Source organism: Typopeltis vanoorti, chromosome 14, assembly GCF_054136105.1.
Source record: "Typopeltis vanoorti isolate ZY-2024b chromosome 14, IOZ_Tvanoo_1.0, whole genome shotgun sequence".
Classification (NCBI taxonomy): Eukaryota; Metazoa; Arthropoda; class Arachnida; order Uropygi; family Thelyphonidae; genus Typopeltis; species Typopeltis vanoorti.
This window is the reverse complement of record NC_143562.1, coordinates 49,627,920-49,644,012: the sequence shown is the minus strand read 5'-3', so window position 1 is coordinate 49,644,012 and position 16,093 is coordinate 49,627,920. Positions and strand designations below refer to the sequence as shown.

Here is a 16,093-nt window from a genome sequence, read left to right as displayed (position 1 = left end):
ACTTTTTTTTCCTCCTTTGAGGAAAAATAATCCTTTATATCAAATAAGCATACGTATTTCCTTAATAACAAGGAAAATCTCAAACATTTGCACATTTACTTTTTAAAAGGCTTCTAAGTTGCTGTAATCTTAAAGAGAGAAATACAGTATCTTTGAAAAACATATTTTGAAATAAGTTTTGAAACCAATATTTCAAAAAGTAAAGTACCTTAAAGAAGATGCGCAGAAGTAGTCGGTGTATAGACTGTAATTTGTACTTCAGTTTTTCTTCATCTCTTGGGATAGAAAACCACCCTTTTTGAGCAGACAAATAACGCTAGTTTTCGAGATTTATGACAAAAGGTGGACGAGTGCAGATAAGAGAAAATCGTCCTTCAGGTTTTTATTGGAAATCAAAATATCTATGAAAGGTAGTTTTCCTTCATTTTCCAGTTCAGGATAAATCGTAATTGGGTCGATTGGCTTGTAACAGCTCGCGGGTAAGCGTTATTAGAAAAATGTTACAGTTTCTAATCTATTTTCAAGATATATACGAGAGTGATCTGAGAGGTTCTCGGACTAACAACGAAAAAACGAATTTATAATATCAAAATTATTTTGATTTTTCAGCATAATCTCCCTTTAGAATAATACATTTATTCCAGCTATTCTCCAGCGCCATTCTCCCGTACCTGTAGTGGTTCTTGGTAAGATCTGTAAAATACTCCTCTTGATTCGAAGAAAAACGCTGACCAGCGAGGACGATTTTTATTTTTGGGTGGACACGAAGTCAGAGGGAGCCACATCTGGGGAACAGGATGGATGTTCCAACAATTCTTAATGCAGATCCCTTAATTTTCCCATTGCCAAAACACCTTTGTGGGCAGGTGCATTGTACTGATGAAAGATGATTTTTTCTTCTGCAAATCTGGTGTTTTCTCACGAAGTTGTTCGCGTACTCAGATTAAAAGATCGGAATAATATTCCCTGGTTATTGTTTTACCCTTTTCAAGATAATTAATAAACATAATGCCTTTAGAACCCCAAAACACCGATGCCATGACCTTTTCTACTGATGGAACCGACTTTATCTTCTTTGGCGCTGAAAAACCAGCTTCCGTCCACTGTTTTGAATGCTGTTTGAATTCACCATTACACATTACCATATGTAATGGTGAATCCATGTCTCATCCATAGTAATAGATCGACGCGCAAAATCAGGTTTATTGTTGTTAAAACGCTCCAAGCACTGTTCAGAGATTTTCATGCGAGTGTGTTTTTGATCTTCTGTGTGAAAGCTCGGCACCAATCTTGCGCAAAACCTTTTATTTGCAATTTTTCCTGCAAAATATATCCTACGTGTTCTTTTGAAATGCCTATAGTCTCGGCAATTTTACGCATTTGGAAGTGCTGGTTATCCAATACCATATGGTGCACTCGATCAATGATTTCTGGTGGTGTTTCACTTTTTGGACGTCCTTCACGGGGATCATCTTCAAGGCTGGTACGGCCACGTTTAAACTCGGCAGCCAATTTCTTAATTGCTGACAATGAAGGAGATGAGAGCCCATGAACTTTTATGAACTTCGAATGAATTTCTTTTGGCGTTAAACCTTCTTTTACAAAGAATTTTATAACCGCACGATGCTCAATTTCATCTATTTCAAGGGATTCAGACAACAATTTTGCTTTAGACTGCTGTATAAAACAAACTGCGTGATAGAATGACTTGCATTTTCACATTAGATGCTTATGACAGATGTACCAAGTTAGAAATGAAAATCTTACCGATAATGTTGTCATCTATGATTGAGGCCGAGAACTTTTCACACCACCCTCATATTTAAGGAATGAATAGAAAGCAATATGCTGAACTGTATTTTAATTCTGTTCAGCTTTCCGTCTGTATTTCTTTCTCCTTTTTGCAGCACAGTTTCCTTGTAAAGATTGTAATGTAATTACGATAAAGAGTACATCTAATATATTCTTTTCAGATCTCAAGGTCTTCTATTTACAATTTTTTTATATTTTATTAATACTTTAGGATATTGGGTACGTGTCATTCTGTTTACATGTTTGTTTCCAATTTTCTTGTAATTGTTTAGTTTTTCTTTCATTAATTCTATTTTAGTTGTTTTAAAATATCTTCTTTCCTTTTTTGTCTGCCAGTGTGCATTTTGTAGTTCTCATGAATCTCATTTTACTTGCTTTATTTTTTGTTAATTTTGTTTAGTTATTGTCCCAATTTCACACCCATATAATAATGTAGGCCCTGCTAAACTATTGTATATTTTCAAGTGTGTTTCTTTTCGTACAATATAAGGATTGAAGTGTTGTGTTTATCCGGTCTATAAACTGTAAACATTTTGAAGATTTAATTTAACGTCTTTTTCTCCTTCGTATGATATTTCACAACATACGAATTCATAAATAATTAAAATTATTTATCTATTCTATTATTTCATTTGTAATAACTATTTTACTTCTAAGTGGAGTTTGTCCACAAAATGCCATTACTTTAATTTTATCAACAATTATTTTCATTCCAAACTGTTCTACTGCAATGTTTAAATGATATATTGCTCTTTGTAAATTGTCTTCATAATCTGATATTATTATCTAATCATATACAAATAATAGCGTATTTATTTTGTCATTCAGGTATATCTCTATACATGAGTTATTTATAATCTTCAACTGTATTAATATTTCATTAATATAAATATTAAAATGTGTTGGAGAAAGAGGGCATCCCTATCTTAATCATTGGTTTATAGATTGTTATTCAGATTTTTTTACGTTTATTATTATTTTTATTGAAATATCTTTGGATATATTCAATATTGCATGTAGAAATATATTAGGTATATTTATATTTTGTAATATATCAAACAGTATATATCTTTGTCAATTGTTTTTCATAATCTATAAAAAATATATGAATTATTAAATTAAATTCTTAAGTATTTTATTCTACTATACATTTTGTAGCATGTATTCAATAAACTGATACCTCTGTAATTAACAGGTCATGTTTTATCCTCCTTTTTAAATATAGATATTGCTATACTTGCATTCCACTCTATTGGTAACGGTGCACTTATTGTATATTTTATTTTAAAATTTTAGTAATCTTTCATTAAATGTTTTCCAGCAAATTCATACACTTTCGAGTTTCTGATCTTCTGCTAATTTACCATTTTTTTTTCAATTTTACGTAAGTTTTCCTTTAATTCTTTCCTTTTTATTATTGTTTTCCTTGTTATTATTTAAAGCGTTTCGTAAGTTTTTGGTGTAATTTTTATGTTACTATTATCTGTTCAAAGATCTGTAAAGTAACCTAAGAATTCTTTTAAATGAAGTGCGCAATTTATATTTGCAGTTTCTTTTATATCTGCATTCACGTGCTTTAGTATTTTATACACATTTGGTCTTATTTTGTATATGTCATTTTCTAGGTATGATACAAATGTTTTCCAGGTTTCGTTTTCTGGTTTTTCTCATTTTCTACAGGGTATATGATTCCATTCATACCATTCTTCTTCCAGGAATTTGTGAGAATTCATGACTCACCTTACTTCCACAGAGCACGTGCAGTACGACTATCAAAAATAGAGACATCCTTTGTTCTTTGGCTATTGTTCGCCACAGTGTTCAATCTTTCCATAATTTTAAGCACATAAAATATGAATGCAATTTATCCTATTCAGTGACTTAAGAAATAAAGTGATAAATAAAGCTACTTTAAAACAATTTCAGATTATAATAAATAAATAAATGAAAAAACAGCTGCTATTCTATCTTACATGTGTTATGTGTGTTCTACTTTCGTTTTACGTTTACATAAACGAAATCGGACAAGCTAACACATACCGAACATGTTCAGTATGTGTTAGCTTGTCCGATCAAATTTGATGTGGCAGTGTTTCGAACAATTATGCTGGTCAATGAAAATAATTACTGTTCTGTTTTTATCTTAAGCATTCTTAATTAGGATCAGTGAATCTTCCAAAGGTGATGTACTTTATTCATAAAAATCACATTATTATTATTATTATTATTATTATTATTATTATTATTATTATTATTATTAGTCGCAACACGCCTAAGGACTTCAAGAACTAGTCTTGGGAAGGCACTCCACTTCACACCACGCAGTGTCTCCATTTCTTAATCCTCCATCTACACACAACAGCGCAATTCGTTTTCAACACACTATTCTGCTATCCACTATCTGCTGCCCATTGATAGTAATTTTGTCTGTATACTGATTATATTCTTCTGGCCGATTTGTCTATATGTGGAATTGAAAATGTTGGTTTCAAAGTGAGTTACCCGATCTCGAACGATGGCAGCTGATTTTTCTTTTAAATTAAAAACAAAGTTTAAAGATACTTCTGGTTGCCACGACAATTGAAATAAGATCTCTTTCAATCAAATGACATACAATCGCAATCCTCATCCAGTTGCGCTAACGAAGAAGGGCAACATAATAGAAAAATAAAATATAAAAAAAAGAAAGAAAAAGAAAAACTTGAGGAGAATGGGTTGGAATTATTAGGTTCTCCTCTGAGAATAGGTTTCTATATTTCTCCGTATATGGCAATAATTAATGATACTAGATTTTTTATGCACCCCGATTCTTAGATTATTTTTAACAGTTTTGGAATATTTGAACCTAGGCTGACTGTTTCTATTTTGATATCAAGGTTTACATTGCTTCTATAGAAATCCGTGTATTCCATCTAAACTGTTATAATAATGCAATTAATTTAAACTAATTTTGTTATCTTTCAAAGATATTATAGACGACATTACTACCTTTTTTATTTGTTTTATTTGTTATTTATTTTTATTCCTTTCAATTACAAATTACGTTTTTAACATATCATAATTAGGACATCTGATATAATTAACATAAGTAATGTGCATTATATTAATTAGACAACAAATTCAATAGCAAAGTGCAGAGAATATTACATCGTTTTCGTATGGAATAATAACAATATAACAATAAAAAAAAATTGTTAACAATTATTATGATTTTGTTAATTCACAAAGCATTTAATTGTGTAGTTTAAAAACAAATTAAAAACGTCACATTTAATCAAATAAATTGCAAAATGTAATGCAGGCAATAATGTTTAATCAGGGGATTGCTGTTCAATGCTCTTGTCAATAAATATTGACATTACTTTTCTAATATCATCACAACTAGTATAATTAATTGACATCCTGGTAATTAATTGATAGTGAAAGTGAAAAACCTGCAGTACTAAAAAAATCTACATAAAATGAAATTTGGAACCAAAAAAAAATAGATGAGATAGAATGAGAGCGTTAACTCACAAACGATTGAAGAAGAAATAATATGAAGAAGGAAAACTGAAATTGGACAACTAGAATAATCCTAATGAACCATAATAGAAAGACGCCCCCCCCACACGGCATTTATTTACAATAGTCACTAATGCTTACTGTGTCTAGAAATAATTTAAACAAAAATAAAGAAAGAATAAAATAAATAAACGTCTCTCGAATACTAGGAATCTAATCGCAAATGAAAATAAAAGCAATATATTATTATAAAAGAAATGGTCATTGTGCGCTAGAATGAAAAACTGGCAAAGATTAAATTAATTATACGGATTCTGTTTGAAGCATCTAAAAGTCTATACCCGATTACATAAAAATTAATTGTGAATATGACTCATCGATTGAGGTTGATGCTTCAGTGGATGAGGATCATATTCGGACGTGTAGTTTTCCTCATTAAATATAAGGGTGTGAATCCAATCATATATTGTCCAATATTATCCTTGCCAACTCTTCAACTTATTTAATGCAATAATCGTAAATTTCGCATAATATTATTTATGAAAAAATGACATTTATCTGTTGGACCAAAAGATTAATATTAAAATAGGGGTGGGGGCAGATAAAGCATATGATTCTTACCCACACTCTTGGACTTTCCATCATTATTGATCTTCGAAATTAGCAGAAACATATTTTCCATTCAGGAAAATATAAAAAAATGAAAAAAATGACTTGAAGTTATATGCTGCTTCAGGAAAACATGAAAAGGTTCTTTTGTAGTTAAGAGTGATCAATTTAAAAATGTTATCAATAGAAACGAAATTTTAGAAGTCAAAATTTCTTCACCATTATTCTGCAATGTATCACTGATAGCTTGTCCATTATTTGGAAGAAAACAAACCTTGGATATGAAATTCTTAAATCATGTATTTTTTTTTCTTCATATATTCATGACTTGAAGTAATATAGTAAATTGGTACAGCAATTGACTAATTACTGAAAGTATACAGTTCAGTTATATTCCTGTATCTTAGGGGAAACTAAACAAATAATTATTCTCCAGGACAAATAGTGAAAAATACCAAACAAGGGCGATAGAGTTGGAAAGATTAGACAGTTCATAAAAAAAGTTAGCTTGGACAGCAAACTTTGATTCCAACAGCCGAAAATTCCTCAAAAATATCAAGTGTGATAACAGGAGTGTCCCAGAAGGTTTCTCTGATTTAGCAGAAGAGTCATGTTGTTAATGGGAAATAATTAATTTATAGGCGTTTCGTTAGTGACATTTATTGCTGTTAACCCTTTTCCAAGTTTGTATAGACTGACTACGAGGCAAATGAAACAACAGCTATACAGTCGAGCATTTTCTCAGTTTTTTTGGGGATTCACTAACAATGAACTTTCATTCGTGCTTTAACCCAAATACTAGACTTTTGTGAGATAGGTGTAGAGAAGAAGTAGGATATTTTTTAATTCAAGAGGGGACCAAACTTTCAACAATTTGAGAATTTCATCTATACCTTCTGGAATAGCGGTTTATACTGAAGTTAATAAGGATTCTTGTAATGTTTTTGTGCGCAAGATCAGAGGAGGAGTAATCCATTCATCTGTATTTAGTATGGATTGTATCTGATTTGTTTTAACGCTAAAGAACTAAAGAATATTATCTTAAGATCTTCCTCGTCTTTGGGTGATTTCGGTACGGAACATTTGAACTGTTTGCAAATTTTTCCCTTTGTATCTTTCAAAGTAGGGTTTGGATTTCATAATTTGTTTTCCATAAAAATTGGACATTTAAGCAATGATTCAACTTAATAAATATGCTGGCTTTTTTTTTTAGATCTTGAGCAATTTTGTCACATTTCATCATCTTGTGAAACGAAAAGTTGAATAATGACCAGAGCATTTTATTAGAGTGGTCGGGTAAGGCGGGGGTGGGCTGCATTTTTTTGTTAGAGCAAGAGAGAAAAATTCCATTGCATATCTGGAGCAGGCTAGTTGAGATACGTTCTCCATTCAATAACCTATTAGTTGGAATCACTGTGTGTAAAGGTTTTTTTGGGTGGTTAATATGATGTGATCGATGCTTTTCGATGAAAGCCTGAATTTATTTGAAAGTCTTCAATGTCTGGTATATTAAGCTGGTTTTCTAAACTGAATAACATTATCCCGATGTTACATATAGGATACGTTACTAACATTTGGATGGAAATAACAAAACAATGCATGGTGAACACTGGGGATGTAACTATTTGATTAATTACGCTGTATGACTAATTTCGCTGTTTCTTTTTATTTATATTCCGTACGAAAAATAGCACATTTCTCTGATATACAAAATGATCGAATATTATGGATAAGCGAAACGTTGTTGAATTAAGTGCTCTGCCTTAATCTAAATTGTATACGAAGTTTCTCACATGTCCTTAAAGCTACTGCTGCTTCGCAACTGATTTGATCTTAAGAGTCTAGAGAAAGAACGGTGAATCTTCGTAAAATATGACTTAAAACAATCCTCTCTTCCAGCATAGCAAACATCTGACCTGAAAAAGTAAACAAACATGACTTTGACTTATTTAAAATAAATATTATTGAAAAGGCTTTTACGTTAAACTTATAAATTATTTTAATTAGATTACCCTAAGACAAATGCAAAACAGTTTGAATTATATTTCATATCACTTGTTAAGAACGTTGTTTATCTCATAATATCATTGTTTACGAGTTAAAGGTAAATTGGTATTAAAATGTTAATATAATAAAATATTACAAAATAGTGAAAAACATTTTTGATAAAATGTTATTTAAAATTTCATTTCAGTAAATTACATGCAGTTGGTACATTTAAGATGGACTGTAGGTCATGGAAAACACCAATTGATCATCGGTTAGGAATAGCAAAACGATTTTTTATGCATGAGAATAGTGGTGTGATGAGAACCACTAGAATGTATTTGGTTGTCGTTAATGGCTGAGTTAATGCATGGAATTTGGAACAGGAACATGAAGTAGAAGTGACAGTCTTGTTATGCTTAAAACTCCCACAGAGGAATAGCCCAAATACCAAGCCTAACCTGCCAGGGCATTACCTCTCCTTCACTGTTGTACTTTATAACGCTGGAGAAGGCGGTTTACTGATGTACTTTCTAATATAGCTGTCTTATTTTATTATTATAATAATTATAAAAATAAAAATAAAATAATAAATATAGGTATTACGTTGAGGGGTAAATAAATCCCTCATTATTTTAAAGCCGGATACGAAACTCAGAGATCGAAATCTAAGAGTTTCATGCCAAAGAACTGTCGGCTAGTCCAACCGTAAGTCAACACCTGGGTGGCACAACTCTAGGGCAACTCGTGCCAAAGGTGGAGCAAGGTACGTCACTAGCCTTAAATATTTTCTCATAAAGTAAAACGCAGCTTCTAGGAGATGTATTACTGTTTCACATTATGAGGAGAGGTCACTACCCAGACTGATTGCGACCTTTATTGTGGTCTCATCAGTGAGTAGGTAGACCTGGAATACAAGGTTTAAGTGAACCGAACTTACATATACCCCTACTATCGAATTTCCATACAGGTGTACCCATATATTATTATTAGTAAGATAAAGGGCCAAGAGGCTATTTTTACGGCGGCGTAAATTAACTTAAGGGGATAATAAATCCCTCATTACTTAAACATAACGGAATTCTTGTCATAATACACATGAATATGAGTAAGACGCCTGGTCAAGAAGCCTGAATATGAGTGGTAGAAGAAGCCTGGTCAAGAGTATTTATATTAATGTCTCCTATTAGGATGAGCCTATGTTGTACGGGGTTCGATGCTGGTTAGCCATGCTTCTAACTCGTTAAGAAAGCTAATTGGATTATTATCTGGGGATCTGTATATTATATGTGTTGTGTATTGCCATCATAATATTCGTCCTTAATTGAAACGTACAGTTTTCTCACAGACAGAGCAAGCCAAATTAATAATTTCTCCAAATAAATAAAATCATTTGTGTTCATTGCACAAAGTTATGTGTTAAAATTCGACCTAGATCACCATGGTTGCTTTTGTAATGGATCAATGAAGATTATTGGTGTTGGTATCGTATGGGACTATCGAGGACACTAATATTGCCATTTGGATCGATTTCAAGTAATTTGTTATAAGTTACTGCTAGGACTTCCTAGCCTGGTACCAACACAGGCCACCGTCATTCTGAGAGATGTTTTTTGTGTGTAGGCAATGGTGATCACGGACCGGTTTGCCTTCAATAAAGTAGAAAACTTTACATCCATATAATATTAACGAACTCACCTTTTGTCAAAAAGAAATCATAAAGGTTTCTCGCCAGGAAGGACTTCTGAGGGGTTCGTCATGGGGTGTATATAAACCGAATCGAGCTATAGTGCTACCCATTAGAGGGCTTCGTGTATATCAGCTGAGCTAGGGAGGCTCCAGTGAGGAGAATTGACTGATATGATAGGTATAATACACAAGAAACATAATATACAGACCCACAGACTCCACTCAGCTTTTCTTCATGAGTTAGAAGCATGGCTAACTTGAATCGAACCACGTACAACACATTGGCTCATCCTAATAGGAGACATTAGTAAAAAAACTCTTGACCATGCTTCTTCAACCACTAACACATACCTTGATATACTAAGTCAGCACAACATAACTCCTACCATTAACTCACTTACAAGAGAAGAAATACTCAACATTTCATTAACACCTGTAAATTTCATAAATATTGTAATAAATTTCATAAATATTTATAAATATTTCATAAATGACCTGTAACATTATATGATAATTTTCAACTAAAGTTCACAAAAATATATCAAAACGCAACAAAGCCCTCACAAACATGGAGACAAACATACAACAATCCATGGTTAAATTACGACACACTAAATAGTATTACTGTAAAATAAACTCTATACAAAAACTCAAAACGTCACCCAGTAATACACATTTACAAACCTTATACAAAACACAAGAAATCAACTAACAATAAAAATTAGTAAAGTAAAAAGACACTACTACTTCCAAATATTCATTGAATATAACGACAAATATGGGCTACACTCAACGAATTAGTAATTCGAAAAAACGAAAACTTCTACACAAGAATGTTTTGCAAAACGCTTCGGTCAGGACACAAACCAAGAGGAACTAGCAAACTCCTTCCACCATGCCTTCACAAACAACTCAAAAAATACAAACTACCAACGATCAATAGAAAACTACCAACACATACTCAACAACAAACTATGTATTTTCCACCAGTAACAAAACAGGAACTGAAAGAAACACTCTTACAACTAAAAGCAAAGATCATTACAGGAATAGATAAAATAAGACTCACAGACCTTGTAACACACTCTATGGAATAATGCCAGTGTCAAATAATATTCGAAACTGGCATTATTCCACAACAACTAAAATATGCAATAATTACGCCAATTTACAAACATGGTAAAAGAAACGATACGCAGAACTACAGACCAATAGATACCCTACCAGTCATTTCAAATATTCTAGAAAAAATAACACACACCAGAATACAGAACTATTTATAAGAGTACAACATCATCTCACAAAATCAATACGGTTTTCTGAAAACAAAAAAGTACCATCACTTTATTAGAAGACATCGCAGACACAAAAACCAAAGCTCTCGACAAAAACAAGTATGCAGTCCTTATACTGCTGGACCTAACCAAAGCATTTGATACACTTGAACATGATATGCTACTCACCAAACTATACTCAATAGATATAAGATTAACACTCTATACATGGTTCAGGAACTAACTCTCAAACAGAACAAAAGTATCTAAAATTGGTGCATGTCACAGCCGGGTATACAAATAAAAACACGGTGTCCTTCAATGCGCCATACTATCACCCACTCTATTCAACATATACATTAACGATGATCATAACCTGGCCATAAGAAGTCACATATTTCAATACGAAGATGACACCGCACTACTAACAATCCACACATACATCAAAACGGCTCTCTCCAAAGCATAACAAGACCTAAATGAAATTACAACATATTTCTACCAAAATGCAATTGTAATCAGCGACAGCGAAACAGAGATGTTGATAATACACAACCCAAGAATCATGCGCCCTGCACCACTATCGATACACTGTCACACATACCGCTGCATCAACAACAAAAATACCCGCCAATGTCCCGAAATCAAACCGGTACCACATGCAAAATACTTTGGTCTCTACACAGATTGCCACCTTAAATTGACAAAACATGTAAAATACCTACACATCAAACTCCGGATCATCGTAGCAAAACTCTTCCAATTAAAAGACATTATTCCATTCAACATAAAAAACTCCTATATCAGGTATCTATGAATCCCTACTCAGATACGGAATAACAGTCTATGCAAACACATCAAACAGCCACCTAACAAAATTAGAAACATTACACAGGAAAATTGTGTCAACAGTGATTTGGACACCTTACCCGCAACAACAACCAATATCTAAGCAGCACATGGCGAAACACAGAATCCTGAGCATTAAACATCTGAAACACTACATGACATTAACAAGGAATTACTTCAACATCACCTATCGAAACAACAGAGACACATATCATATAACACGCCGTACAATAATTCTCTACATCTTTGAACAACACATTCAGTTATTTTGTGATATCACATCAGAAACTCACGCAACTCAACAACCTACCAATTAATTTAAAACACATAAATAACTACAGAATATTAAATCACGAACTCCGGAATATATACCAACACAATTAATATGCCATTAACAATAATATACACAACACAAATCACCAGCATCCAATGCCTACATTCCAATACTTAACCCAATCTTCGAAGTAGGTGGAATTAAATTGTCTCACTCATCTACACGTGATCCTCATAATCAAAGAATGCAGATTATGTAACAAAAGAGTCAGTAAGGTGTATTACAATAATGAAGATTCTGATATTAAAAAAAATGTGTATATGTAAATAGCTTGTATAATAATAAGCTATGATATTTATATTGAAAAAATAAATTTATATTTAAAAAATCACTGTACTCTACTTTTTGTACTGAACAGAAAATGTAATATACAGTATATTTTATTGTACTGTATATATGTAAATACTTTGCATGATGATAAATAAAATGTTATTATAGTTTCAAAAAATACTGTTGTTATTATTATACAGAAAATGTTTTATAATCTTCGTTGTTAATATTAGAAGAACATGTGTTGTAAATACATAATATAAAGGCAAAAATGTATTATTAAAAATTTTAATTGAAATCCAATGTAGAAAATGCAACACTTAGTGCGGATGTTTGTAAAATTATAAGATGCAATGTCACTTAAGATGTTTTTGTATGTGTAAATATTTTAGCAATCAATAAAAAAACAACTAATATTTCTAGTGAAATCAAGCACCACCTTGATCTACATGACCAACAGTACTAATTCAGCTATTTCTTGCTCTCCATCTCAACGGACAGCGCATGTCTTAAAATGAAGGTGAAATTTCTCATCAGAAATCAGAATCCTCAGTTTTGAATGTCCAGAACCATAGTAAATATGGGTATTTTAAAACACCAACATATTAGAGATAATATTAAACGATATAAAGAAAGAATTAGTTTATTTATTTATTTAGTTTATTTTGGAATAAAGTCAATATAATTATTCTGCTTCTGAGGTTTAATTAATGGTGTAATTCGGTAATAATTACACCGAATATTTGCAGTTAACGAGATAGACATTTAAAAAGCATATTACTTTTATTTCTTTAAAGAGTTCGAAAAATTTTCATGAATCCCCAAAGCAATTTTAATATTCCTAAAAGACTTCTAAAATTCGTTCTTGAATTTTAGAAGTCTTTAGCGATTTTGTCCCATATTTTTGATTTAACATCTCATATTGAATGTGATGTTCCACACTCTTAGAGATGTCGCGGAGGGAACAGTATGGTATATTGCAAAACATTCTGTACATTTTTGTATACGCCTAACCCATTCTTGGTGGAAGTAATTTATCTCGGATTAATATTCGCGAAGTAATTCATTTTCTTTAAAAATGAAATAAAACAAAATTATTTACATTACCAATGCAGTTCCTGGGACCAAGTGAAAAAGGCATGTAACTACAAGGAGGTCGTTGGCAGCTTTGTTCTTTAAGGAATCTTTGTGGATCGAAGACGTCAGTATTAGGAAATACTTGTTCATCACAATGAAGAGCAAATATGGGGATGAAGACAGTTGTACCTTCAGGAATAACACGGCCATCTAAAATCATATGATTGCTGTTTAGTGATTTTATCCCCAAAAAGTTTAACTTTTCATATATTTTCCTCCGTTTCGTAAATATTTATCCTAAATTTATCATATATGAAGCAAAACGTTTAAGAAATCACTTGTAGATCTAAATTTGACGTTAAATGTTGTAAAGGATATCAATGCTGTCAGAATACAAAATTGTGTGATTACTTATCGAAGAAATACAAGTCAATGCACATAATTGTCTTCCGTTTGGAATAAACAATAATTCTGCATCAAAATGCTACCTTAAATCGATATCTTTTGGACAAAACATAACTCTCTATCTATCAATAAACGGAATGTAGTATTTGGCTTTTCTCAAATTCTTACATTTTCTGCTTTGCAAAGTTACATCAACTATATATACCTAACAATTTGGTCTGTGGCTCAAACAGTTCTAAAAAAAGAAAAAAAAATTGAATGGCTAATGATATCATCAAAACACACCTCATTACACTGTTATCCGCAGTGTATTACATACACGATGCAATACGATAAAGAAATTATAAGTGCAACAGTAATAAGAACTTTAGATCACAATTTTGAAACGGGTCTTTTTGTTAACGATATTTTTCACGTTCTCTTTCATGTTAGCTTGTCTTAATGTGAACAGTAACATCATTTAACCTATAGTTTTACAGAATGCAATGAGATGACAAGAGATGAATTAGCAGGAATCAGTAGATGCATTTATTGAAGAACTGTTTTTTTTTTCCTTTTGAAAAAATGAAAAGCTTAATGGTGGCTGTCTAATATTCTAGAATTTTAGCAACGTTTTGATCAGAGCTCGAAAAACGGTGGTTTTAGAATTTGCATTGTCTGGAGTTGAACAAGTGTGAAGTAAGTTCTTCGACGTAAATGGGTCCTGCTGCTGGACTTTCATGCTGTATTGTAACTTCCGAATGAGTACTGGAGAGATGATACAAAATGGATGATAATAACTGAATACAAGTGGTTAGATACCGGAGTCTCATTAAGGCATTCCATTTGACATCGTTGTAATCCAAAGTCCTTGACACTGAATTTGTCTATCGTTCCTTAGCACAGAAAATGAATGAAATCGTGATCCCTGTGACCAAAAGGTGAACTGAAATTTGCAATACATTTGAAAACCGAATGATTTTTAAGATCTCTTATCAAGATATGACGAGGTATTAGGCATAAGAATGAAGATTATGTGATATTTTGGATACTAGATAGGCAATTCATGTTAGGTCATTGCTAACATCAAACTCCATGGTCCTTCTCGGGAGTGATCACCTGGAAGAAACAAGAGAGGCCATTTTTGGTTGTTGTTGTAGGAAAACAACTTATTTTGCCTGACAGTCGTTGAACTTGCAATGAAATACAACAAATGCTAAGATCAATACATACACAGTGTTCCCGCAAGTAATGACAGTTATTTACAGTATTGCCCTTTGAATAAAATTAACAGACGTTTTTATAGATTTCACCGATAGAGCGTGTTTTAATTGCAAGTGAGGCGTTCGAGTGGGATAACATATCAGTTTTCATGTGGCAACCGTTGAAGTAATAGTGTGTGAGTGTAGCGTGTCAGATGTTTCTTCATGGAGCTAAGAGCTGTGATAAATATTACTGTAAATCAGGAAAACCTGCTACAGACCGAACGCGAGAGCATGGAATGGAGTGGGTCGTCTTCTACCCGGGAGAAGAAAGTCTGGTTACAAAAATCACATGTCAAGACAATGGTCATTAGTTTTTTTTTTCTCTTTATTTTTTTCTACGCTACTGGAATTATTCACCGCGAATTTGGTGATGAGAACACCACAATGAATGGACAGTATTAAATAGGAGTAGTGAGATGTCGGTATGCCCAACTGACGTGACAGGAAAGAACAGTTCCACAACAATTGGTTTCTGTTGCACGATAATGCGACCCTTCACTATTCGCTGCCTGTAAAGCAGTTTCTGCCTTCGAAGTCGATCTGTATGATCGAACTCCCCCCCCATTCCCCCATTTGTGAGATTTTTCTCCAGCAGACTGTTTCCTCTTCTCAAAGACGGCGGTTGCCTTGAAAGGAGGGAGCACTTCAGCGACATTGAAGACATCCAACGCGGTGTGAACCAGAGATTAAAGATTTCCGTTCAGGACTTCCGCACTGTGCCTTCGAACACCTGTACGACAGATGTAAACAACAAATGGACAATTGGGAGGAGATTTTATGCAATAATTTTCGTCTGGTTACTTATTAGCTAAAGTGTCAGTTAACCTCTAATCTGATTTCATCCACTGTTACCAAGGATACTAAGATACCAAGGATACCCAGGATACCAAGCATGGTATCCTTTGCACAACGACGGCCCATTATTGGGACCGTGGGATATAAGCGCAGTGACTCCTGTTTAATGAACATACAAAAAGATTAAAATAAATTTCATTACATACATACATACATACAGAAGTTATTGAACGTTATAGAAAAAA

The 16,093-nt window shown here is 32.7% G+C and overlaps 1 protein-coding gene across 1 annotated transcript in view; it reads right to left on the bottom strand.

Moving 5' to 3' along the window:
• Nucleotides 1-16,093, bottom strand: part of LOC150099446 (cytochrome P450 4c3-like) — a 92,432-nt gene that overhangs the window by 22,267 nt on the left and 54,072 nt on the right. The window contains exons 4-5 of the mRNA XM_090404358.1: nt 15,932-16,007; nt 13,435-13,614 (exon numbers count right to left, since the gene is read on the bottom strand). Of these exons, the coding sequence (XP_090260484.1) occupies nt 13,435-13,614; nt 15,932-16,007 (256 nt within the window). The remainder of the gene's footprint in view (nt 1-13,434; nt 13,615-15,931; nt 16,008-16,093) is intronic.